The following is a 27,917-nucleotide window of genomic DNA, read 5'->3' on the forward strand; positions in this document are numbered from 1 at the left end:
CAAATGCAAGAAAATGGGTCACCTTGTTCAGAATGGATAGGTTGGGCTGAGGGACCTGCTTACTGTCTCTGTCTCTTTCTCTCTGCTTCTCTCTGTCTCTGACTTTGACTCTTTCTCCAGTTCTGAGCACTAGTTATGACCCAGTCTAAGAGAAGATTCCCCCTCACACAAAGAAATATCCTTCAAGACCCCTTTTTTTTTATCTCTTGCTTCCTTTGGCCTAGACACACACAACTCAAAAATAGAGCAGCAGGTGTGTAAGCGGGGAAACATTCTTCAGCGGTTAGCTAATCTTAACGATGTGCATTCAAAATGAAGACAAACCACTGGTCAATAATGTAGCTGGGGCTACTGTGGCCTACGGCTATCAGTCAGGGAACGGCAGTGATTTGATCACTCAGCTGGTTAATCTCATTTCGTTCCAAACCGGGCACTTAGCTGTGATTGATTGTAGCGGAGTTACCCTGTAATGCTGTTTTGACTGTAGTTATACTGTGACAGAGCACTATAGTTATATTAATGATCTTGTAAACCTAATATTCTTGCGAGTTTATATCCCTCCATGGATGCTGGGGAATTTAATCTTGATTAATTAACTAACCTGGAATTAGAAAGCTAGAATTTACAAGATTATTGTTTTAAATATCCTGTTCACCAACACTCTAAGGGAATAGAGTGTCTGCTGTTCTTTTCCCGTTGGACATGAATGACTTTTAAATACAGTGGATTCCAGTTAACTGGGGCACATCGGGACTAGGACATTTTGTTCCAATTAGAGCAGCAGCCCCAATTAGCCAATGGAAATAGTTAAAAGAGTATAAAAAGACAAACTGAGTAACAATTTATGTATTTAAATGAAATACTGAACAAATTAGAACACTACTAAAACCTGTACAGTAATATAAAACTGTGTATTAGTTCCTAATAGTTATTGATGAAGGATTCACCCAGTGTACACTGCCATGTTCTTTTGATTGACTGTAAATGAACAAAATCAGTGTAGATAGTAGACAACCTTCATACAATACCTTAAGGCTTTTGCACAGGACTGTAGTTGTCATATTTGTATTGTACTGTACTTGACAACGTGGAGCAGAGAGCGAGATTGTAGATCTGGCAGGAGCAAAGGATGTTGGGAATGGTGAGGGTGGAGCGCTGTAGGAGGGGTGTGGGACAGGTGGCAGAGAAGGAGTGCCAGAGGTGCACGGGTTCAGACGCACCCAGCCCAGAGACACCAGGCAAGGTTATTTGATTCCAAACAATTGGTTTGTTGATCATTACAGAATGTCTCTCTGGTGTTTCCCACTCCCTCCCCTCTCCCCTCTCCCTTCCCCTTTTCCCAACCATGATTCCCCTCTCCCTGCCCCCTTCCCACTCTCAGTCTACAATAGAGACCCAGATCAGAATCAGGTTTATCATCACTCACATGTTTTTGCATAGTGCTGTATGTATATTTCTTCCTACAAACGGCAGAACTAGTTTCCTCCCTCTACCCACCTCTAGTAATTGTTCTTCTCCACCTTGTGTGCTTTTGATGTCATTCATTACCACCGTGTAGAGGTGTGGTTTCAATACTGAGTGATGCTTTGCAACATAATCAACATGAGGAAGGTAGTATAAACAGCGCCCGGTCATCACCCAGGGATGCCTCTCTTGAAATGGTCAAAGCAGCGAGATGGACTAAAATGGTTGATGAATGAAAGATCAGATGTCAAAGGCGAAGTCAACACTGGACAATTTTTTTTTGAAAGTGTTGCTTCCTCAGAAATCTTTTTTACATGTGTAGACTGCTTGAAGCTGAATACAAATAGAATTTCAGAGTACTTGAATCACACAGGAATTTGAAGAATCAAGAAATTAACTTTTATTGAACATAATGCGTTTACTTGCATAACAGTGCAGACACTTCACAATAGTTCAATTGTTTTGTTGATGATTTTCAACCGTTCTCAGTGTCTGAGGCTTCTCGCTTAAGCATCCAATAATAATCAGCCAGTATTGATGGATTCCAGTTGCCCTGATGCCGTTTCTCTGTGACCGCAATGCCCTGGTGAAACCTTTCACTGTGCTTGTCCCTGACAGCGCCAGGGTTTGCAGGGAGTGGGAATGCAGGAAATGAATCTTTAGTAACAGGATGCACTTCATGGTTTTGTATGTTTGAAGCATGTTGTCAACCAGCTGCACGTATTTCGGTGCTCTGTAGTTGCCAAGAAATTTTTCAACAACATCCTTGAGTCCCTGCCATGAGATTTTCTCTGGTCCCAAAAAGGCAGCTTATCACCACCTTCTCAAGGGCATCTAGGGATGGGCAATAAATGGTACCGCCCACATCCTGTGAATGATTAAATTTTAAAAATTGCCTGTTTTGATTCTCTGACTAACAAGAATGCCCTCCTTAGACTTGGCATCAGTTATTCTGACTTAAAATAAGAATTGAAATAACAAATATATGTGTTTTTTTTTAAATGACTTGTGATAGGAGAATTTCAAAGTGATTTTCACAATCAGCAGCCTCAAATCCCTATGATACACCTAAAAGTATTCAGGAAGCAGACCCTTTGTTGTTAAACCCGGTGCAATTATGTGTTACTGGTACATTTGTTAAGCCTCATGTAACTGAATTTGATTCATTTAAAAGAATGGAGGAGCTTACCTGTGCGCAGTGGATGACTCAAATGAACACATACTCTCTGTATGGGACTGGCAGAAGGAGGGGAAGCTGGCTGAAGTTAAGGTAAGACGATTATTGAACGTAGAACGTTACAGTACAGGACAAGCCCATCGGCCCGTGATGTGTGGACTTTATAGCCAACTCGAAGATCAATCTAACACTTCCCTCACACATAGCCCTCCATTAGGGACAGGGGTGGGGGGAAGAGAGGGGGCACAGTAGTGTAGTGGTTAGCACAATGCTGTACAGTATCAGCAGCCCAGGTTCAATTCCCACCGCTGTCTGTAAGGAGTTTGTACATTCTCCCCCCCGTGACTGGGTGGGTTTCCTCCAGGTGCCCTGGTTTCCTTCCAAAGACGTTTCGTATGGTATGATAATTGGTCGTTATAAATTGTCCTGTGATTAGGCTAGGGTTAATTTGAGGGTTGCTCGGTATCATGACTCAAACGGCTGGAAGGGCCTGTTTCGCACTGTATCTCAATAAATAAATAAAATTTTCTATCACCGATGTACCTATCTAAATGTATTAGCCTCTATTACCACCCCTGGCAGTGCTTTCCTTGCACCCACCACTCTCCGTGTAAAGAGCTTAACTCCATCATCCCACTCACCAAACTTTCCCCAATTACGTTAAAGTTATGTGCCTTGTATTAGCCATTTCTGCCCTGGGTGTCAACTCAGCGGTGGGAATTGAACCTGGGCTGCTGATACTGTACAGCGTTGTGCTAACCACTACACTACTGTGCCCCCTCTCTGGCTGTCAACTCAATCAATGGCTTTTGTCGTCTTGTTCACCTCCATCAAATCTCCTCTCATCCTCTTTTGCTCCAATGAGAAAAGACCTAGCTCACTCAACCTATCCTACAGGAAGTAGTGGACATGGCCTAGTCCATCATGGGTAAAGTCCTCATCGAGGTCATCTGCACAGAGCATTGTTGCAGGAAAGCAGCATCTGTCATCAAAGAACCCCTCCACCCAGGCCATGCTCTCTTCTAGCTGCTGCATCAGGAAGAAGGTACAAGAGCCTCAGGACTCACACCACCAGATTCAGGAACAGTTACTACCCCTCAACCATCAGGATCCTGAACCAAAGGGGATAACTACACTCAACTTGTCCCCACAACCAAAGGACTCACTTTCAAGGACTCTTCTCAATATTTATTGCTTGTTTATTATTTTTTTCTCAGCTCGAGCTGGTAAAACCTGAGGTATGGGCATAGCCAGCACACTTACTTCTCAATGAACTTTTGAACTATTCTAGTGGTGTTGAGTATTGTGGCTTTTTGGAGATTTACACAGATATTACTGTATAGCCCTAATTGCTTAAAGCTATTGTGACTTCGGTATGATACCAGTTGTAGATATCGCTATTGGGACAATGTATACCCTGTTCATGTTCCATAGTCTTTTAATTTCCTCTTTTAATTCAGCACATTTATGGTGTTCTTCACTTACTGATTTCTGTGAGCTATGTGTGTTTGGAATGGCAATATCTATTAAGTATAGTAAGTCTTTGCTTGTTTATCCTGTATTATCATATCCGGACGGTTTTTATGGATTGTCCTATCTGTAATAACTGATCTGCCGTAATATAATTTGTGGTAAAAAATCTCTGACTCTAAAAGTGGATCAGGATTGTATTTATAGTAAGCTGCAGTTTCTTTTATGAGTTTGTCTTTTAAAGTAAGGTTTTGCTGAATGATGCTTGGCACCTGACTGTGCCTGTGTAAGTAATCAGATTGAGTTAAACCGCTACGGGATCCTGTAATTGTTTCTGGTTTCTCTTGGCATTTTATATATTTATTGTCTTGAATTTATTGGTATTATATCATGCTTTTTAAATAAGTTTTTGTGTTAACCTCCTGGTCCTGTATCCCCTCTGTTTCTGGGAAGAACAGTCTCCAACTCTGAGCCGGGCGTTCGACGCTTCCTTGTCGACATCTAGTCTGCTCGGGTTGTGGGGATGACTTCCATGGAGGCGCATGTTCTTCCATTGGTTAACTTTTTCTTCAGTAGTGATAATGTCTTCATTTTTCTGGGTTGTGGCTTTCATTTACGTTTAGTGGTGTGTACTTCTTACCAGAATTGCAAGTGCTTGCACGGAGTGCCGATTCCGGTTTTCTTTGATGGAAACATCCTTAGAAGTTGTATCTGACTGTTAAATGGACTTTTAATGTCTGTTATCCCTCTTCCCCCTTCTGTCCTCAGTAGTGTTAATCTAAGCGCATTTGAGTGTATATAGTGTTTTATGAAAATTGTCATTTCAGTTCTTATTTTTCTTTGTAAATTTTCCAGACCAGTTTCGGACCAAAATATTATGCCAAAAGAAAATGTTAAGTTGGGAATAGCAAAAGTGTCTATTACTTTTGTTATATTTTAACTGTTGAGTTCTGTTTGGTAGATTTTCTTAAGCCTTGAAGTAAATTCTGTCGAAAATTTTTCCTCTATCACACTATGATTTATTTTCTTTGCTTGTTGATATCCCAGATACATATCTGTTTCATATTCATCGATCAGTTGTATTGTATCCTGCTGCTCTGTTTTGTATTCAGTTAGCTCCATTGCACCTTTCTTTGATATTATTGTTATTATTCCTTTTTTTTCTTTCTTTTTGTATTTATGCAATTTGTTGTCCTTTTGCATACTGGATGTCCACACTGTTAGAACATAGAACACAGAAATCTACAGCACATTGCAGGCCCTTCGGCCCACAATGTTGTGCTGACCATGTAACCGACTCTAGAGAGTGCCTTGCATTTCCCTAGTGCACAGCCCTCTATTTTTCTGAGCTTCATGTGTCTATCGAAGAGTCTCTTAAAAGACCCTATTGTATCCACTTCCACCACTGCCACCAGCACCACCACTCTCTGTGTGAAAACTTACCCCTGACATCCCCTCGGTACCTATTTCCAAGCACCTTTAAACCATGCCCCCTTGTTTTAACCGTTTCAGCCCTGGGAAAAAGCCTCTGGCTATCTATATGATCAATGCCCCTCATCATCTTATACACCTCTATCAGGTCACCTCTCATCCTCCGTCGCTCCAAGGAGAAAAGGCCAAGTTCATTCAACCTATTCTCATAAGGTACACTCTGTTGCTATGGTCTTTCATTGATTTGATTATAGTTATTGAATTTATCAAGTATGCCCCAAGAAAATGAATCTCAGGGTTGTACAGTATATGGCAACGTACACGTACTTTGATAAAACAAATTAGCTTTGAACTGTGAACTCAAGACAGGCTCTCTAATCCAGGCTGTTAATCTCTTCTGCACCCTCTGTAAAGCTTCCACATCAATCACATACAGAAATTCTCATCGAATTTGTCTGTCCAGGATCAGCTCCTCCCAGCTGGGGAGATAACCCATTTTCTCAGTGTCTGAGGTTTCCCAAAGCTCATTGCTGTTGGAGTGGAGGACGTGGGACAGCTGGTGGACACTCAGCAGGTTTGCTGATGCGTTGCCCTCCTGAGCCCAATGTATCGATGCAGTTACGAAGAAGGTGCAACAGTGGCTCTACGTCATTAGGAGCTTGAGGAGATTGTGTATGTCACCAAAGACACTCGCAGGTTTCTACAGACATGCCAAAGAGAGCACTCTACTGACTGCATCACCGTCTGATAATTTGGGGGAAGGGGGCACTGCGCTGGATTGAAGTAAGCTGCAGAAAGTCGTGAACTCAGTCAGTTCCATCATGGGCGCTAGTCTGTCCAGCATCCAGGACATCTTCAAGGAGCGATCACTCAAAAATTAAGGACCCCCATCACTCAGGACATGCCCTCTTATCGCTACCATCAGGAAGGAGGTACTGGAGCCTGAAGGCAGACTATCAACGATTCAGAAGCTGCTTCTTCCCCTCTGCCATCCAATTTTTGAATGGACATTGAATCCGTGAACAGCACCTCACTACCTGTTTTTCTCTTTTTTCACTATTTATTTAATTTAGCTTTTTAAAAATACATATACTTGCTATAACTTACAGTTATTATTATGTAATGCAAGGTCAGAGGCCTCCGTTGGTCAGGGTTGATTGTGGTTATTGCGTCCTAGCTGTCTAGGTACACAAGCGGTGGGCAGTATGATATGGAGAATAAGCTGTTGCCCATATATCAGGCTCCCCCTTTCCACACATCTGATGAACCTAAAGGAACGGCGGAGACCGATACAGTTTGGCAGCATCACAGGAGTCACCAGTGGGCATTGAACTCGATGTAGGACTGCCTAAGGGACTGAAGCCCCAGATTTTTCCCTCAGAGTTTCTCCCAAAGCCAACCCCATGAGTGGGTATAGCCACTCATAGGTTTCAATAAGTAAATTTAAGGTCCAAGAAATGTATACAATAGACATCCTGAAATTCTTTTTCTTCACAAACATTCACGAAAACAGAGGAGTGCCCCAAAGAATGAATGAGAGTTAAACATTAGAACTCCAAAGTGCCCCCCCCGGCTCCCCCCTCCCACACACAACAGCAGCAAAGCAATGACCCCCCCCACCAGCAGAAAAGCATCGACACCCCCCACTGAGCACTCAAGTGTGCAGCAAAGCATCAATAAAGACACAGACTTGCAGTACCCCAAAGACTACTCATTCACCTGGTAATTTGACATACCATGTACCTAACAAGGGAAAAAGAGGTGTCCCCATTTCACAGTGAGAGGGGAGACATAACAAACAACTCACTGATTTATGGTGTTAAAAGTCGGTTGTGTCGCTTCTTCCGAGCTCTGTGCCCAAAGATCTCGGGTTCCTGGGCACACAGCCAGCAGCCAGCTCGATGCTGTCAATCTTCTGTCTCCCACGACACACCAGGCGGTGAACTGACCCCGAGTCCGCCCGCCTCTAGAGCCACGAAAATCCGGCACCCTGAAGGCGTGCTAGTCTTCTATTGGATGATGCAGTCGAGCCCACATCCACCACTCCCTCTGGCAGTTCGTTCCACACTCTCACCACTCTGAGTGAAGAAGTTCCCCTTAAACATTTCACCTTTCACCCTTAACCCATGACCTCTAGTTTTAATCTCACTCAATCTCAGTGGAAAAGGCCTGCTTGCATTTACATTTTCTGTACCCCTCATAACTCTGTATACCTGCTCTGGCCTCTAGAAGCACGTCCATTTTCTACGATTGTCGTGTCCTGTATGTACACTATTCTTTATATCATTTCCCACATGGATTCAACTGGAAGCCCATGACGGAAAGAATCCATCTCCATTCTCTATTTGCCCTTAAATGAACAATATTTTTCCACAAGTAAGACCTCATTAAAAGCCCTGAAGAAAGCTTCTGTCTCGGGCGATTCTTCGAGAAGGTGTTTATCTCACTGCATGGCTTTGTATGAACGCACTGCGAGGGCAGGAGTGTGAAAAGATGATTCATCTTCAAAGACATCACCCATGGTCTGCAGATTCATCTGAACGCCGCAGAGGGAACGTCAGCTTCTGAACCGAGCAACGTCGACCGCCAAGACCCGGGAACAAGGTCAGGATGTGGTGCATCTATCACGCCTCTGTGACGCTCGATTCAATCCACGATAAGCATAGCTGTTGCACAAGCCTGCACCAGAGCTGAAACTGCAAGAATGAGCACGACTTACCCGAAATGGGAAGCTGAGATGCAAATTTAGAAAATTCATTGCAGACATGGAGAGAACGTGTGCAAGTGTGCTCATGGAAGGCGTGAAGGTGTGAGGCTGTCTCAGCAGAGGCAAAGGTGTACGAAGCGGCAGGTGATCTAGAGCCAGAATCAGTCACGCTTTGCTGTCACAACAGCCACTGCAGCTCACTAAAGAATATGACCAAAGGTACTTTGTCTATGGAAAAGACCACACCACTCTGCCTTTCACTTAGTCAAGGTCTACAGCACAAAGGCCCACAACACCCTCTTCTGCAGCTTCATCACCGCAAAGACCTCAGTCCAGAGTTGCTACTAATATCTTCACAGAGATGGACAGCCTGAACTTCCACCCATCCCAGGACACAAACCAGACTCCACAGTGCTCTCGTTCAGGAGCCCCAGGTGCATTGGATTTGGCTTGGTGTCTGGCTCACCAAGACCTAGTCGCAGCAGGACTAAACTAGTTTGACGACCAGTCTGCCAGTTACCTGTTCCGGAAGTCAAGCCTTCCCAATGGCCTGGAAGGATGGAGTCCCAAACTGAGCGAAGAGTTAGTGGCTTTGTGGGGGAGTCACTGCAACATGTGTGAAGGGTTAGGGCAGAGCCATGGGTTTGAAAATGCCCTGGCGGAGGCTGAACAGATGCTATGGCTCTCCAGGGGCAATTGACAAATTTATCTTCAGTGGACTCGATAATTTCCCAAAGCTCTCCCACAAAGGACTGCAGAAACTGCGGGAGTTAGCAGATCTGTTGTCGGAACTCCAAGCCACAAGAAACTAGGGTTTCCTACCAAGACTGAGTTTCTTGGACGTTGCAAGAGGAGTGAACCCTATAGAGGAGAAAGTACCAAACAATTTGCAAGAACAGTGGATAACTGGGGTCCGAGTACAAAACGGAGCATCATGCCCCCTATCCACCATTTTTGTGCCTTGTGAAATTCATCAGCCGCCACGCAGAAATGCAAAATGACTCTAGTTTTAGGCTCTCAACTTCTAACAGCACCTCATTCAAAGAGAGGTCTCCAACAAAAACATGGAAAACCAGAACCCCTATCACAGTCAACAAGACTGAAGTCGAGGACTCCATTATGAACCCCCATAGTCGCCCCTTAAGGAAATGAAGAGGATTCAGAGAAAAGCTGTTGGCAGAACGGAAACTCTTTCTAAAGGAGCGCTCAATATATTTCAGATGCTATGCTTCAACAGCACACCAAGTGAAAGACTGTAAAGTTATCATGCACTACAAGTGTGACTATACTTCCAATAACAGAGCTGAAATCCCAACTCCCCAAGCATCACACAGCCGTTCACAACTTAAGGACATAGCAGACAAGATTCTCCCACTTGACTCTTCTGCTAAGACTTTCCTGATGCTTGGCAGAGGCACCAGCTGTGAACATAAGGTGTGTGAACAGCACAATGCACTTTAAGCCCAATAACCGGACCTGCGTTGGGTCATAGACCGTGAAATCTGCCTCGATGGTGCTCAGCAGCCCACAATCGTCACATTTAAGACTAATGTCCTGGAGAACGGCGCCCAAGTCATTTCCGACCCTGTGAGAGTAGAATCTGTATGAAAGAGAAGATTGTAGGCAGGTAAACCATATACCCTGGCATACTTCTACTCAACCAGATTTAGGCAAGATGGTCTTCTGTCACTTGGAAGGTGACTATGAGCTGGCATCTTCCATTGAAGATGCAGCCTTCCTTTCTGTTATGGACAAAGAGTTTAGCAAAGATGAGTCAGTAGGTCTCCTTCCTTTCTTCTCGCTATGACATCTCGTACCAGACAACAGAGAGCAGGCCTTTAGTCGACTCGTGTTCCTCAGTCACCCACTGAGAAGGAAAGATTATTATGTGGAGTTTGTGGAGAGACTCTTCTGGAACAATCATGCAGAGCTAGCACCTCCACCGGGTCCCAACAAAGAAAATTTGCCCAATTTCAGTTGTCACCACCCCTAGAAGCCTACACAAATACAAATAGTCTTTGATTCTAGTGCACTGTTCAAAGTCTGAGCACTGAACAGTGGGCCCTGGTGGGGCCCAGACCTCAATACCAGTCTGATTTGAAGTTCTCACGCGTTACAGAACTGAGTCTGTTGCAGTGGCGGTAGACATCAAACAAATGTTCCACAGCTTCCTGGTGGGGGAAGATCATCGGGACTACCTCAGATTATTGTGCTTTCATGACCACCAGCTGGACAGTGAGATTCTGGAGAATCACATGAGAGTTCATGTATTTGGTAACTGTCCCTCATCAGATGTGGTAATCTCAGACGTTAAGAAGACAGCCATCAAGGGAGTGAGGTATTTGGGACTGAAGCATGTAGGTGCATAGAAAGCCCTCTTCTGAAATGCTTAGCCAGGTTTAGGTCAATAGGAACATCGTTCCTAGAGTAGGAATTTGGGACTGAAGCACAGAGGTACAAAGAAAGCCCTCTTGTGGAATGATCAACTGGGTTGAAGTCTGTTGAGGTCATTGGAATAGAAAGACGTTTCTATATTGATGATGGTCTTACATAATTTTCTAAGGCAGAAGAAGCAGTCAGCGTGCTGAAAGCAGCACAAGACACATTGGCACATCCAATGGTGCTGAGCTCGTGCAATGTCTCCCATCTGAAGATGTGGCCAAAGGTCTACAGAATCTTGATCTTGGGCAGGACCTCCCTCCTGTACAGGACAAAGGTGTCAGTGATGATGGGACCTCGATACTGAGACCTTTACTTTCCAGGTCGCTGATACCGAAAGACCCTTTACGCATCGTGGCGTGCTATGCACTATCGACAACCTATCTGACCCTCTTGAGTTTCCTGTTCCAGTCAATATCCAGGGATGCTTCGTGTTGTCCTTGGTCACTTGTGGATGGGATGTCCCACTCTCTGAAGAGAAACACAACAGTGGCAACAATAGTGTTCTTCCCTTCAGGATCTTAAAAATTTGAAGATTCCAAGAACCTACGCAACAATTCCGCTGTCTACAGCCCAAATGCAAGAGGTCTGCCTCTTCTGTGATGTGTCAACTAAAGCAGTTGCTGCTCTTGCAAGCCTGAAGGTCACAGACGCTGCTGGATATAGTGAAGTTGGATTCATCCTGGACAAGGCAAAGCTCCCAAACCAGATCTCACCATACCAGGACTTGAACTTGGTGCTGCTGTTCCAGCAGTTGAGGTGGCAGAGATGATGCCAAGTTCTTTGCCAACAGCAACGTTGTGCTCAGTTATATATTTAATGAAACAAGGAGATTCCATGTTTACGTAAAAGGATCCAACATATCGGTTGATCGGCCCAGAAGAGCCCATGGAACTAAGTTCCTACTCACCTCAACCTGGCTGACCATTGCCACAAGAGGACTACTCAGCTCACCCTCCACTCACGGTTAACCGGCCCGGCATTTAGTGCTGATCCCCAACGGGAATGTCATTTCCGAAGAGAGAATGGTTAAAGACTGTGGAGAACGACTTTTCAAGGCCAGTCTTTGAGCGTGCCCTTCTTTTTGGCTTTTAGTTTCTGTAATTAGGTTTGACACCCTCTGGGATGCCAGGCGGGGCGGTTAAATTTGGTATGCTCGCTTTGTATGAACATCACTTCCTGTACGAAAGCTGTTTTTATATCATTTCCTGGGCTGGGTAATTCTGATTCAAAGTTCAAAGAAAATTTATTATCAAAGTAAAAATATGTCACCATACACAATCCGGAGGACATACTCTATAAATTTATAGAATAGTAACCATAACAGAGTCAGTGAGACTGTCCAACCAGATCGCAGAAGACAACAAACTGAGGAAATAGAAAAAGAGAGACATAATAATAATAAATAAATAAGCAATAAATATTGAGAACATGAAATGAAGAATCAGAATCAGATTTAACATCACTGGCATATGTCGTGAAATTTGTTCGTTTAAAGAGTTCTTGAAAGTGAGTCCATTGGTTGTGGGAACATCTCAATGATGGGGTGCATGATGTTATCCCCTTTGGTTCAAGAACCTGATGGTTGAGAGGTAGTAACTATTCCTGAACCTGGTGGTGTGAGTCCTGAGGCTCCTATACCTTCCTGATGGCACCAGCGAGAAGAGAGCATGTCCTCATTGGTGGGGTTCCCTGACGATGTATGCTGCTTTCCTGTGACAGCTCTCTGTGTCGATGTGCTCAGTGGTGGGGAGGGCTTTACCTGTGATGGGCTGGGCCGTATCCAGTACTTTTCGTAGGACTTTCCATTGAAGGGCATTGGTGTTTCTACACCAGGGTGTGATGCAACCAGTCAATATACTCTCCACTGCACATCTGTCGAAGGTTTAGATGTCATATGAATCTTCACAAACTCCTAAGGGCAGTGTGATATTTGAAAGGAATGACTGATGTTTATTTTTGTGGTATATACTGAAGCTCCATCACCCCTGGCACACAGGCTGCCGACAGCAACTCGCCAGAGAATTCTGTCTCCGAGCCAGTCTTTCTAGTTATCCACAAGATCTAAAGATCTTTCCTCTCCAAGGCTGGGGCCTTTGGAGTTTCTGCTGGCGTTTCTGTAGCTCTGGGTTTTCATGGGGTGAGATTGACAGGCCTGTGCCCAACCCTCCTCCTTTCGCAGCCGGGCTTGGCGGAATTTGTGGAATTTATGTTAAGTTTCTTAGCTTCTGTTTGCCTAGTTTGTAAGGTACGTTGGTGTTGTGTAATAAGCTAATATTCACTGTATTCATTTATTTATTTATTGCTTCATTATTTATAGTAATAAGAGGCATCGATGGTGTGGATAGCCAGAGGCTTTTTCCCACGGCTGAAATGGCTAACACGAGGGGGCATAGTTTTAAGGTGCTTCGGAGTAGGTACAAGGGGGATAAGTTTCTCACACAGAGAGTGGTGGGTGTGTGGAATCCACTGCTTGCGACAGTGGTAGAGGTGGATACGATAGGATCTTTTAAGAGACTCTTATATAGGTACATGGAGCTTAGAAAAATAGAGGGCTATGTGGTAGAGTAATTCTAGGCAGTTTCTAGAGCAGGTTACATGGTCAGCACAACATTGTGGGCTTAAGGGCCTGTAATGTGTTGTAGATGTCTATTCTGTTTACTTATCTGGCCCTTCAAGCCGTGCTGCCCAGCAATGGCCTGACTTAACCCTAGCCTAACCACAGGACAATTTGTAATGACCAACTAACTTAACAACCGGTTTGTCTTTGGACTGTGGGAGGAAACCGGAGCACCCGGAGGAAACATGCGCAGACACGGGGAGAACGTACAAACACCTTAAAGGCAGCGTCGGGAATTGAACCTGGGTTGCCTGTACTCTAAAGCGTTGTGCTAACCACTGCGCTACTAATGCCACCCATTTATACCCCGGGTGTGCAAACTATGACAATACGTGAACAGAAAGCGATGGAGAAGGTTGGGATCAATTACATAGAGTTAGTAGTCAAAGTGGGTTCGTTTGTTATGTGACATCATGATTATGTGCCACATCGTATGACATGGGCGATCGTGGTCTTTCTGTGACCATGGTTGTCCTTGGCAATTGTTTCTACAGACATGGTTTGCCATTGCCTTCTTCTGGGCAGTGTCTCTACAAGACGGGTGACCCCAGCCATTATCAATACACTTCAGAGATTGTCTGCCTGGTGTCAGCGGTCACATAACCAGGACTTGTGATCTGCAGCGGCTGCTCGTACGACCATCCACCACCTGCCCCCATGGCTTCACCTGACCCTGATCGGGGGCTAAGCAGGTGCTACACCTTGCCCAAGGGTGACCCGCAGGCTAGCAGAGGGAAGGAGCACCTTACACCTCCTTTGGTAGAGATGTATCTCCACCCCACCACCCTGAAGAAGTGGGTATGATGGCCACGTGGTGAACCCTATGCTGAATGATTTCTGTTCATTGGCGGCTGAGCCCACCACCATCCCAGTTACTGGTTGAGGTCATTCCTATTGGAGCAGTTTCTTGAAAGCTTAGTCAAAAGAAAGCAATTGGAAATTCCTACTAACTCTCGCCTATAGTGAAATGCCACAACTGGGTCTGACAATTGTAACTAGAGAGAGGCCATTCAGTCCCTCAAACCTTGCTGCTATTCAGTGAGGCTAAGAGTAATCTCTCAGGCAGTCCCTCTGTTTCTAGTCCAATGCAACACTGACAAAATGCTGGAGGAACTCAGCAAGTCAGGCAGCATGTGTGGAGGGGACCCTTCATCAGGACTGGAAAGGCAGAGAGAAGAGGCCAGAATGAGGAGGTGGGAGGGAGGGAAGGAGTATATGTTGGCAGGTGATAGGTCAGACCAGATGAGGGAGAATAAGAGGATGGTGGGAGGGTGGGGCAGGGGAATGAAGTGAGAAGCTGGGAGGTGATAGGTGGAAAAGGTAAAGGACTGAAGAAGAAGGAATCTGATTGGAGAGGAGAGTGGACCATGGGGAAAGAGAAGGAGGAGGGGCACCAGATGGAGAGGATAGGCAGGTGAGAACAAGAGAAAGGGTGAGAGAGGAGACAGAATGGGGAATGGAAAAAGAGAGGGGTGGGGAGAAATTAGTTGGAGAATTCGATGTTCATGCCATCGGGGGTTACTCCTCCCACCCGAGAGTGGCACAGAGGAGACCATGGACTGACATGTTGGAACAGGAATGGAAAGTAGACTTAAAATGGTTGGCTGGCTCCAGTTTGTTTGGTCCTGAGATGACTAAAGAGGGTAATGGGCGGACTGCAGACCTTTCTGCAGGTGGGTCAGGAGATGTCAGATGAGATGGGAGGATTGATGGTGCGTGAGGTGGTCCCCTGCCTCTGCTGTTCTAACTCATCACTGCTCCAGATCCTTTATTGATCTGGCCTGAATAAAGCGGATAGATCTATATTTATATATTGTTACAAAGATAAATATTGGTTTTATTTGTCCCATGTAAGCAACAGTGAAATGTGACGCTTGTGTCCCAGAAGTGCTGGGGGCTGCCCACAAGTGTCACCAAGTTTCTGATGCCAACATTGCTTGCCCACAACTGGGTAATGCCAACTGTTTGGAACGTGCCAGGAAACCAGAGCAGCCGGAGAAAACCCATGCAATCACAGGGAGAATGCACAAATCTCCCGCGGGCATCGGCGGGAATTGAACCGCCAAGCACTGACTGCTGGCACTGTAAAGTGTTAGGCTAACGGGCACATTTTAGCTTGCATCAACTAATTGTTGTGGGAGCAGATTTCACACCCATCACCCAGGACATGTCGTCTTTTCATTGAAACCACTGGGGAGGAGGTACAGGAGCCTGAAGACTCACACTCAATGATTCAGGAACAGTTTCTTTCCCTCTGTCATCCGATTTCTGAATGGACATTGAACCCATCAACACTAAACACTACCTCAATACCTTTTTGCACTACTTGCTATTATATATTACAATGTACTGCTACTGCAAAGACAACAAATTTCTTGACACATGCCAGTGATATTAATTCTAACTCCGATTATTTCTAATTTTCACTCCTTCCAGGCTTTGTGTGGAAAAATGGTTCTAAAATTTGTCCTTTTGAAAATCTCAATAAGCGTCTCAGCTGGAAACGCCCACCGTTCATCCCTCTCCATAGCTGCTGCCCGACCTGCTGAGCTCCTTCAGCATTTTGTGGGGGTTGCTCTGGATTTCCAGCATCTGCAGAAACTCTTGTGTTTACGGTTTTAAAAGTTACTGTGAATAACACAACCCAATGATCATGGGTGTGTGTTATAAACTGGGGTCGTAATCAGCTCAGCTGAATACATAGATTCCCGGTGTGATCTGATGTAAAGGGTAAGGCAGGGGGAGGGGGCATTGTATTGAGGCACCTCTCTGAACCTGGTCTGTTTTACCTTCTTGCAGTGTTCCAATGAATCTGTGCTGGCAGTAAACTTCCACCCAACTGAAGCCAATCTCATTATCACTTGTGGAAAATCCCATATTCTCTTCTGGACGATGGAAGGCAACACTCTCTCCAAGAAGCAGGGCATTTATGAGGTGAACATTGCTGGTTTCACAGGGAAAACATTGTTGGCTTTTCAGGAGTAGCTGGGCTGAGGATGTTCAAGTTTAACTGGTCCAATGGTTTGACTTACTATCAGAGAATGTATCTGGTGTACAACCTGAAATTCTTACTCCTCACAGACACCCACGAAACAAAAAAAAACAAAGAATGAATGACAGAAAACATTAGAATCCCAAACCCCTCCCCTTTCCCAAGCACATGCAGCAGCAAAACCATCAACCACCACCCCCCCCAATGCAAGCAAATCCCCCAGAGACCATGATCTAGTCCATCCAAAACTACTGTCCATCCCAACACCTCGACAACTCAGACAGGCTCTCTCTTACGAACGAGGGAGAGAAAGGTATTGCAACAAGAGTGGGGGAGTAGCAAATGGAACAATTTGCTGGCTTTTCAGGAGACAGCTGGGCTGAGGTGTGATAGCCGTATATTCTCGTTCAATTGCTTTTCACCCCTATTCATGAATACAGTCAAAGGAAACAGTGTTCCTCCGGGGTCAAGGTGTAAAACACAGAACCAACAGTCACACACAGCACAAGGCACATATAATTATGCTTGCAAGAAAAAAAAATTAAAGATAATGTTAATGATATAGCCCATGTCCAAGAGTGTCATGGCCAGGAGACTGATGGCCCATGGATGTTGTCCTCAAGCCACGTTTCTGCAAAGGCCTGTCCGCAGTCTCTGATTTGGGTTGGATGGATCCTACGAAGCTTGCTGTAGGGAAGTCCTTCCGATGCAGGGGCAGATTTAGGCCATTTGGCCTATTGATGCCATAATTGTGCCATAATTCAAGCATGGCTGATTATTTTTTTAATTCACGTAACTCTTACTGTCCCTCCCAATCAGGAAACTATCAATCTCTACCTTAGATGCACTCAATGACTTGTGGATTCCACCAATTCAGCACCTTCTGGTTGAAGAGATTTCTCCTCATAATCCTAGGAATGAAAGACTTGAGATGAGGAGCAGCCTGGACTTGCTTTTGATGGAGTTTAAAGGCCTGAATATAGAGTGGATGCGGAGAGGATGTTCTCGTTAACAGGAGAGTCTGAGATCTCAGATAAAAGCGTCCTCAGATCTAAGCAATGTTCTGTAGTGCATCCGATCATTTGGCAAGACCGGTGCTATCCTTGGAAACTGAGGACATTGTCTCTTAGGGCAACCGGGACGTGTGTGTGTTCAGGATGATGGGTTAGTGCAGCAATGTGTTGCTGGAGCGGGGTGGGGGGGGGGGGCAGGGGATGATTTCTGCTTGGAATGCAAATTGGTGATTATTACTTGTCTTTGTGGTACAGAGCAGGAAGACAAACATACAGTGGGTGTAAAATGTAATGGTGTATCATAAAGACATTGTATGCAAATGTCAAGTAGAAACAGTCCAATCTGATGTCACCAATTCTTTTCCACAGAGTGAATCAATCTGACAAATTGGATTCCATAGAGAAAACTGATCTGACCAATTGGATTCCACAGAGAAAACTGATCTGACCAGTTGGATTCCACAGAGAAAACTGATCTGACCAGTTGGATTCCACAGAGAAAACCAATCTGACCACCAGTGGGAGTTGATTGCAACAAAAGGAAGAGGTGTCAATCAGAGCTGTTGAAAGGGAGTTAGTTAGCTACACAAAGCAGAAAAAAAATTGAATATAAAGAGCTGAGCTAGCTGGATCTCTCTTCGTAGGAGTCTCGATTAGATAATTGGCCTCAGCTTGTTCTGCAAAGTTTTATCAGTTAACTGTTGAATGTTTTCTTCCAGAAACAAGAAAAACCCAAGTATGTTCTGTGCTTGGCTTTCTCTGAGAATGGGGATGTGATCACAGGAGATTCCAGTGGAAACCTGGTCATCTGGGGTAAAGGTGAGGATGATATTTGTAATCAGTTTGTTGATTATAACTGTCCAGCCACCCACAATCTCATTCATACTTGTCAAATATTTAAATATCAAAAGAGTGGCCAATTTATCGTGCACCTCCCGTACATAATAAATAGGCCACTGAGTGGCCTCCTGTATCTAACACTGTGGCCGCTGAGTGTATGTTCATGGTCTTCTACTGTTGTAGCCCATCCACTTCAAGGTTTGACATACTGTGTGTCAGAGATGCTCTTCTGCACACCGCTGTTGTAACGAGTGGTTATTTGAGTTACTGTCACCTTCCTGTCAGCTTGAACCAGTCTGGTTCTTCTCTGGCCTCTCTCGTTAACAAGGTGTTTTTGCCCATAAAACTGCCACTCACTGGATGTTTTTGTTTCTCGTGCCATTCCCTGCAACGCTAGAGGCTGTTGTGTGTGAAAATCCTGGGAGATCAGCAGTTTCTGAGATACTCAAACCACCCCATCTGGCACCAACAATCATTCCACAGTCAAAGTCTCTTAGGTCACATTTCTTCCCCATTCTGATGTTCGGTCTGAGCAACAACTGAACCTCTTGACCATGTCAGCATGCTTTTTATGCATTGAGTTGCTGCCACGTGATTGGTTAGTTAGATATTTGCATTAATGAGCGGTGTGCCTAATAAAGTGGCTACTGGTGTATTCTGAACCTTCACACCTGTACCCGTGCCCATGGTAATAAACTCAAGGTGACTTGATGTCGTGTACACTAAGCACATTGTTTGGGTGTAAACCTCAAACCTCTGGGGATAAGTTTTGTCCAGAAGAAAGAGGGACATCTTTAACTGCAACGTACATTTGGGTGCAATTCCTACCTGTACAATGGGGCAGTATCCCCACTCAGTGTGCCTTTGGGAGATTATGTGGTTTCAGATGAGGAGGATGATAGGCAGATGGAGGAGGGGAGAGTGACAGAGACTGGGAGGTGATGGGTGGTTTCAGGTGAGGGGGTTGATAGGCAGACGGAAAGGGAGGGGGAGAATGGGGACAGTGACAGATTCTGGGAGGTGAGGGATGGGTCCAGGTGAGGGAGTTGATAGGCAGACGGAAGGGGAGGGGGAGAATGGGAACAGTGACAGATTCTGGGAGGTGATGGGTGGATCCGGGTGAGAGGATAGATAGGCAGACGGAAGGGGAGGGGGAGAATGGGAACAGTGACAGATTCTGGGAGGTGATGGATGGGTCCAGGTGAGGGGGTTGATAGGCAGACGGAAGGGGAGGGGGAGAATGGGAACAGTGACAGATTCTGGGAGGTGAGGGATGGGTCCAGGTGAGGGGGTTGATAGGCAGACGGAAGGGGAGGGGGAGAATGGGAACAGTGACAGATTCTGGGAGGTGATGGGTGGATCCGGGTGAGAGGATAGATAGGCAGACGGAAAGGGAGGGGGAGAATGGGGACAGTGACAGAGGCTGGGAGGTGAGGGATGGGTCCAGGTGAGGGGGTTGATAGGCAGACGGAAGGGGAGGGGGAGAATGGGAACAGTGACAGATTCTGGGAGGTGAGGGATGGGTCCAGGTGAGGGGGTTGATAGGCAGACGGAAGGGGAGGGGGAGAATGGGAACAGTGACAGATTCTGGGAGGTGATGGGTGGATCCGGGTGAGAGGATAGATAGGCAGACGGAAAGGGAGGGGGAGAATGGGGACAGTGACAGAGGCTGGGAGGTGAGGGATGGGTCCAGGTGAGGGGGTTGATAGGCAGACGGAAAGGGAGGGGGAGAATGGGGACAGTGACAGAGGCTGGGAGGTGATGGGTGGATCCTGTTAAGGAGAGGTGAGAGCAGGTGGGGGGGTGATAGGAGGAGTGATATCGGTTGCAGATGGTGGAATATGACAGGACCAAGGAACCAAGTGAAGGGGTGAGGAGGGAAGATGTGATGGCAGGGACTAAGTGGGAGGGTGATAGCGGTTGGAGGGGAGGAAGGAAACAGGATGGTGGGGGCTGGGCCAGTGTAGTGAGACTGGGTAGAGAGAGGAAAGAAGAGACAGAGGGAAGAACAGTTTACCACGTTGGATAATTCTAAGTTCAAAGTAAATTTATTATCAAAGTACATATATATCACTCTTCCATGCTCTTCTGTCCTCACCTATTCCCCCTTCTCTGGCCCTGCATCTCTTTTGAGGGTTCGCTTCCCAGCTCTTTGCTTCGTACCTCCCCCTCCCGGTTTCGCCTGTCACCTTGTGTTTCTCCTTCCCCTCCTCCCACATTTTGAATCTGCTCCTTCTCTTTTTTTCCCAGTCCTGCTGAGGGGTTTCAGCTTGGACCCTTGACTGTGCTCCTTTCCGTGGATGCTGCCTGGCCTGCTGAGTTCCTCCAGCATTTTGTAGATGATGGAATAGATGACTTTGTTGCCAAGTTTGCATAGGATACGAAAGTTGGTGGAGGGGTCGGGTACTGTTGAGGAAACAGGCTTGGTAGAAGAAATAAATATGAGGTTTTATAAGACACTGGTGAGGCCTCACTCTGAGTATTGTGAACAGTTTTGGGCTCTTTATCTATGAAAAGATGTGCTGGCATTGGAGAAGGTTCAGAGGATGTTCACAGGGATGATTCCAGGAATGAAAGGGTTATTATATGAGGAACATTTGATGGTTCTGGGCCTGTACTCACTGGAATTTAGAAGGATGAGGGGGGATCTCATTGAAACCTTTTGAATGTTGAAAGGCCTAGACAGAGTAGATGTTGAAAAGATGTTTCCCATGGTGGGGGAGTCTAGGACAGTAGGGCACAGACTCAGGATAGAGGGGCATCAATTTAAAACAGACATGCAGAGAGGTCAGAGGATGGTGAATTTGAGGAATTTGTTACCACAGGCGGCTGTGGAGGCCGGGTCGTTGGGTGTATTTGAGGAGGAGATTGATAGGTTCCTGATTGGCCATGGCATCAAAGGTTACAGAGAGGAGGCTGGGAGTGGGGCTGAGGAGGGGGAAAAAGGATTAGCCATGATTGAATGGTGGAACAGACACGAAGGGCCAGATGGCCTCATTCTGCTCCTATGTCTTGTGGTCTTGTATATCATGTGGTAGTGTGATGATGTATGTAATTGACATATTTATACGTATAACCTGTAATTAGTTATTTAAATGAAAAGGAATGCTTAATCCACCTATTTATACATACAAGATTACTCCAACATTACTTAAATATTATATACACTTATCCCCTCCCCGATCAGGGTCATGTGAAGCCATTGGAGCAGGTGGTGGCTGGTTGTATGAGCAGCCGGTGCAGATCACAAGTCTTGGTTATGCGACCACTGACGCCAGGCAGACAATCTCTGAAGAGTATTGATAATGGCTGGGGCACCCATCTTGTAAAGACACTGCCCAGAAGAAGGCAATGGCAAACCACTTCTGTAGAAAAATTTGCCAAGAACAATCATGGTCTTGGAAGGACCATGATCATCCACGTCATATGACATGGAACATAATGATGATGTCATATGGCACAGCTCTGGGTAATGGACCTCTTTGTGGCCCGATTGATACATAATGATGGTGATGAAATGGATGGGAGGGGTAAGCAGAATAATGGTTCAGCATGGATTAGATGGGTTGAAGGGTCTGTTTCTGTGTGGTAGTGCCTTATGGGATGAGCTTATTTTCAAATGTACACCAAGGTATCATTCTGTCGCGGTTTCGTTTGCATCTCAGTGTTCATTGGTCCCAATCTCATCGATCTCATCTTTCTACAGGCACGAACCGGATCAGCACTGCAGTTCAGGGGGCTCACGAAGGAGGTATATTCAGCCTCTGTGTGCTGAACGATGGAACCCTGGTGTCGGGCGGAGGCAAAGATCGGAAGGTCATCCTCTGGGACAGGCAGTATCACAAGGTTCAGGAAACCGAGGTGAGTGCCAAATCCTGGTCCACTTTCCATGATCTTGGCTGAAATTAGTTGGTGTACAGTTTTCTCAGGGAAGGATTATGATGTGGTCTGTGAAATGTTGGAAGTGACCCTTCGGAAATGATTTTGCAAGGTCCTTCCTCCCTGGCATATGATTTCTAGAAGGTCCTGCGAAAGTTATAGTTGCATTTTCAATGGTTCCATTTAATATCAGAGAACGTATACAGTATACAACCTGAAATTCTTACTCTTCACAGCCATCCACAAAATGGAAAAAGAATGAATGTCAGGAAACTTTAAAACCCCAAAGCCTTACTCCCCCTCCCACACAAAAGCAACAGCGAAAGCATCAAGCCCCCCACAACCCCCCCCCCCCACCACTATGCATGCAATAGCAAAGCCCCGGAGACCAGCAGCTGGCTGTTCCGATGTTACAGTCTGTCATATCGCTTGTCCGAGTTCTCCGACTTGAGGACCAGCAGACTCCCACTTACTGTCGAGATAGAGAGAGAGGGTATGGTGCCTTCCTTTGACAGCAGCGCACTCCACCCGAGCTGCTGACATCGGTGAGGAATCGGGTCGTCCACAGGGCCACGCATGGAATGCGCATGGAATGTCCACAGGGAATGCGCATGTCTTCCAGGCCACACCTGGAGATATCGAAATGCCTGGCCTCACAGTGAACCCAGCGCCCGTGAAGAACCATAGTTTGTGCTATAGCTGTAGATCACGGACTCCGACAGGACCCCAGCCACCTTGAAAAGGAAAAAAAAACGAGATGAGATGAAAATAAACTGTTTCGCAGACGAACTGGAAGAAGTTGCCCAGGTCTGCAAAACCCCACTGGCACCATCTTCAAGAGTAAATACAACATTTCACTTTTTATAATGACACTTATGATTTCATAATATCATAAAATGCTCTTCTGTCAATTAAGTGTTTTGTTGACGATCTTTGCAATGTGGAGAGCCCCAATGATCTCAATCACCATCATCATCATTACGTGCTGTGTCATATGACATCATTATGTGCCATGTCGTATGATGTAGGCGATCATGGTCTTATCCATGACCATGATTGTTCTTGGAAAATTTTTCTACAGAAGTGGTTTGCCATTGAATTCTTCTGGACAGTGTCTTTACCAGACGGGTGACCCCCAGCTATTATCAATACTGTTGAGAGATTGTCTGTCTGGCGTCAGTGGTCACATAACCAGGACTTGTGATCTGCACCGGCTGCTCGTACGACCATCCACCACCTGCTCCCATGGCTTCACGTGACCCTGATCGGTGGGGGAGGGAGAGCCCAAGCTTCACCTTGCCCATGGGAGACCAAGGAGCACCTTACACCTCCTTTTGTGGAAACTCTTCTCCCATTTAGGTTTATAACAGCAAAGTAAGAAGCTGTCCTTGAGCTTGGCGGTGGCTGCTTTCAGGCTTCTCCTTCTGCCCAGTTGGGATTGGTAGGTGACACCCCTTGAGCCCGCTCTGCCGTTTACCAGTATCGTGGCTGAGCTTTTACTTTGCAACTTGTAGCCTGTACGATTTCTTTAAAATCCAGAGACCTGTTGGTCTCTTTCAAATGACTTTGAAGTCTGAGACTCCTCGGCCCTCCACGGTAGAGAATTCCGATCAGTTGTCACCTTCTGGGTAAAGAAATCTCCTAACATTTCATTCCCAGCTTTCCACAATCCTGAAGAAGGACCTACGTGCGATCATTGACTGTCCTCTTTCCATCGACGCTCCCTGGCCTGCTGAGTTCCTCTAGCATTTTGTGCATCTTCCCTGCATTTGTCCCCTTGGGCCAATGAGAATTTTGTAACTTTCAACGAGATCTCCAGTCGTACTTCTAAATCACAGAGGACATGAAAACCTTGCACCAGAATTTGTTGCAACATACAGTACACAAAATGCTGGAGGAACTCAGCAGGCCGGGCAGCATCCATGGAAACGAATAAACAGTCGACGTTTCAGGCCAAGACCCTTCTTCAGGACTGGACAGGAGTGGGGAAGAAGCCAGAATAAAGAGGTGGGGGGAGGGGAAAGAGACTAGCTGGAAGGTGATTGGTGAAGCCAGGTGGGTGTGAAAGGTCAAGGGCTGGAGAAGAAAGAATCTGATTGGAGAGGAGAGTGGACCATATAAGAAAGGGAAGGAGGAGGGACCCAGAGAGGAAGTAATAGGAAGGCGGGAAGAGTTAAAAGGTCAGAATAGGAAATGGGGAGGGGGTGGGAAATTGGCAAGGAGGCTATTCGGCTGGTGCCTCCGCTCCGTCTGCCGCAAGTAGGATTTTCCCGGTAGCCAAACATTTTAATTCTGATTCCCATTCCTGTTCAGACATGTTGATCCATGGCCTCCTCTTGTGCCAAGATGGAGGAGCAACACCTTATATTCCGTCTGGGTAGCCTCCAACCTGACGACATGAATTCAATTCCTCCTTCCAAGAAACATATTTCCAACCCCCACACCCTCCATTCCCTCCCCCCATGCCCTCCATTCCCCCTCTGACCTTTTACCACTTCTCATCTTCCTATCACTTCCTCCTTCCCTTTCTCCCATGGTCCACTCTCCTCTCCTATCAGATTCTTCCCACCGACCTGGCTTCACCCATCACCTTCCAACAAGCCTCTTTCTCCTCCCCCAACCTTTTAATTCTGCCATTTTCCCCCTTCCCTCTCAGTCCTGAAGAAGGGTCTCAGTCCAAAGTGTCAGCTATTTATTCATCTCCATTGATGCTGCTGGAGTTTCTGAATTCCTCCAGCATTTTGGATATCCAGCATCTCTGATGTTTGTAACCAGAACGGCTTTCCTTTCTGAACCTCAGATCCCAGAAGCCTTTGGGCCGGTCCGGACGATCGCAGAAGGGAAAAATGATGGCTTATTTATTGGGACGACGAGGAACTGCATTCTCCAAGGCACGCTGAGTGGGGGATACTGCCCCATTGTACAGGTAGGAATCAGTTCTCAGGTCCATTTGCAATGAAAGATCTCCTTTTTTCTTCTGGACAAATCAAAACTTTTCCCCAGAGGCTTGAGGTTTACACCCAAACAATGTGCTTAGTGTACACAACATCAAGTCACCTTGAATTTATTGCCATGGGCACGGGTACAGGTGTGAAGGTTCAGAATACACCAGTGGCCACTTTATTAGGCACACCGCTCATTAATGCAAATATCTAACTAACCAGTCACGAGGCAGCAACTCAATGCAGACACGGTCAAGGGGTTCAGTTGTTGCTCAGGCCAGACATCAGAATGGGGAAGAAATGTGACCTAAGAGACTTTGACTGCAGAACGTTAGTTGGTACCACAAATAAATTAACAAATAATAAAATATATTCCAGAAGATTAACACTGAGCTTAAGGTGCATTAACAAAAACTATCGAAGGCCTAGACAAAGTGGATGTGGAGAGGATGTTTCTTGTGGTGGGGGAGTCTAAGACCAGAGGACACAACCTCGGAATTGAGGGGCGTCCTGTTAGGACAGAGATGGGGAGGAATTTCTTTAGCCAGAGGGTGGTGAATTTGTGGAATTCATTGTGGAGGTCAAGTCTTTATGTATACTTAAGGCAGGGGTTGATAAATTCTTGATTGGTCAGGGAATGAAAGAATACGGTGAGAGGACGAGTGATCGGGGTTGAGAGGGAAAATATAGGACTCGATGGGCCAAATGGCCTAATTCAGCTCCTATATCTTATGGCCTTTTGGATGTTTAGCAAAGGTGCATTTACAACACAAGTAAAAAAGTAAATAGTAACACATTATTGGCACGTCATACGTGATGAGACCCGGGTGGTGGCAGGGCGTTCAGTAGACCCACGGCCTGAGGGAAGAAGTTGTTTCCCATCCTAACAGTTCTCGTCCAAATGCTATGGAACCTCCTGCCTGATGGTAGAGGGTCAAAGAGATTGTGGGACAGGTGAGAGGGATCATTGACAATGCCAAAGGCCCCGTGTTTGCAGCTTGCTGGTAAATATCTCTGATGGATGGAAGAGAGACCCCGATGATCTTCTCAGCGATCCTCGCAATCCTTTGTAGTGACTTGTGGTCAGACGCCTTGTAATTCCCGTACCAAACGGTGATGCAGCTGGGCAGGACACTCTCGATGCTGCTGCTGTAAAAATTGGTCAGGGACACTGCTCTGGGTGGTGGACCTCTTTCTGGCCTGGTTGATACTAATCATGTGTTGCAGGGTCATACAGACGAGCTCTGGGGACTGGCAGTGCACCCAAGCGAGGATAAGTTTGTGACCTGCGGACAGGACAAGCTCATTCACTACTGGGATCCCACCTCACACCAGCCCATTTGGACTAAAACTCTCGAGGTAAGTCGGCAGATAACTAATCATGGCTTTGCTGCTGATCCGTTATAGCTGGTTAGAACTGTAGCACAGTTGGAGCTGAGGGTGTACAGGTTTAAGGTGCACCAAGAGATGTCCGTTTAATTAAGGGGCTGGTGGGCTTGAAAAATACTCAGAAATCAGAATCAGGTTTAATATAACCGGCATATATCATGAAATTTGTTAACTTTATGGCCGCAGTACAATGCAAAACATAATAGAGAAAAAACTGAATTACAACGAGTTTAAAGTTCAAAGCAAAATTTATTATTGGAATACATACACAATCACCCTGAGGTTGTTTTTCCTGTGGGCATACTCAGCAAATCCATAGAACAGTAACTGTAATCAGGATCGATGAACCACAAACTGTGCAAATACAAATATAAATAAATAGCGATGCATAACGAGATAAAGAGTCCTTAAAGTGAGGCCATCGGTGTGGGAACACCAGAAGTAGAATGAGTGTAATTATCCCCTTATGTTCATGAGCCTGATGGTTGAAGGGTAGTAACTGTTCTTGAACCTGTTGGTGGAGCGAGTCCTGAGGCTCTTGTGCCTTCTTCCTGATGGCAGCAGCGAGAAAAGAGCCTGGTCTGGGTGGTGAGGATCTCTGATGATGGACGCTGCTTTTCTACACCAACGTTTCATGTAGATGGTGCTCAATGGATGGGAGGGCTTTAACCATGATGTACTGGGTTGAATCAGCTATCTTTTGTAGGATTTTCCTCTCAAAGGCATTGGTGTTCCCATACCAGGACGTAATGCAGCCAGTCAACACACTTTCCTCCACACATCTATAGAAGTTTGCCAAGGTTTTTGATGGCGTGCCAAATCTCCACAGACTCCTGAGGGAGTAGAGGCACTGTTAAGCTTTCTTTGCAATTACATTTATACGTTGGGTCCAGGACAGGTCCTCTGAGATAGTGACACTTAGGAAATTAAACCGACCCTCTTCACCTCTGAACCTCCGATAAGGACCTCTGGTTTCCCACTGTCATTGGGCTTGCTGACATTGAGTGAGAGGTTGTCGTTATGACACCACTCAGCCAGATTTTCAATCTCACTCCTGTAGGCTGATTCATCACCACCTTTGATACAGCCCACAACAGTTGTGTCTTCAGCAAATTTGTCTGTGGTGCATATTAAGTATGTATGTGTATGTATGCGTGTGTGTGTGTGTGTGTATATATATGTATATATATATAGTTAAATTAAGTAAGTAGTGCAAAAATAAAAATAGAATAAGTAGTGAGGTAGTGTTCATGGGTTCAATGTCCATTCAGAAATCTGATGGCAGAGGGGAAGAAGCTGTTCCTGAATCGTTGAGTGTGTGCCTTCAGGCTCCTGTACCTCCTCCCTGATGGTAGCAATGAGAAGAGGGCATGTCCTGGGTGGTGGGGGTCCTTAATGATGGATGCTGCCTTTTGAGCCATCACTCCTTGAAGATGTTCTAGATACGGAGGCTAGTGTCCATGATGGAGCTGACTAATTTTACAACTCTCTGTAGCTTAATTCAATCCTGTGCCATAGCTCCCCCCCCCCCATACCAGCTGTTGATGCATCTGT

General features: G+C 45.8%; 1 protein-coding gene across 2 annotated transcripts in view; it reads left to right on the forward strand.

Annotated features, from left to right (window-relative positions):
• Positions 1–27,917, forward strand: part of eml2 (EMAP like 2) — a 142,035-nt gene that overhangs the window by 82,796 nt on the left and 31,322 nt on the right. For both annotated transcript variants that reach the window (XM_073029375.1, XM_073029376.1), the window contains 6 exons: positions 2,639–2,734; positions 16,108–16,242; positions 18,033–18,132; positions 21,860–22,014; positions 24,833–24,958; positions 26,202–26,333. In XM_073029375.1, coding sequence (XP_072885476.1) covers positions 2,639–2,734; positions 16,108–16,242; positions 18,033–18,132; positions 21,860–22,014; positions 24,833–24,958; positions 26,202–26,333 — 744 coding nt within the window. The remainder of the gene's footprint in view (positions 1–2,638; positions 2,735–16,107; positions 16,243–18,032; positions 18,133–21,859; positions 22,015–24,832; positions 24,959–26,201; positions 26,334–27,917) is intronic.

Source organism: Hemitrygon akajei, chromosome 25, assembly GCF_048418815.1.
Source record: "Hemitrygon akajei chromosome 25, sHemAka1.3, whole genome shotgun sequence".
Classification (NCBI taxonomy): domain Eukaryota; kingdom Metazoa; phylum Chordata; class Chondrichthyes; order Myliobatiformes; family Dasyatidae; genus Hemitrygon; species Hemitrygon akajei.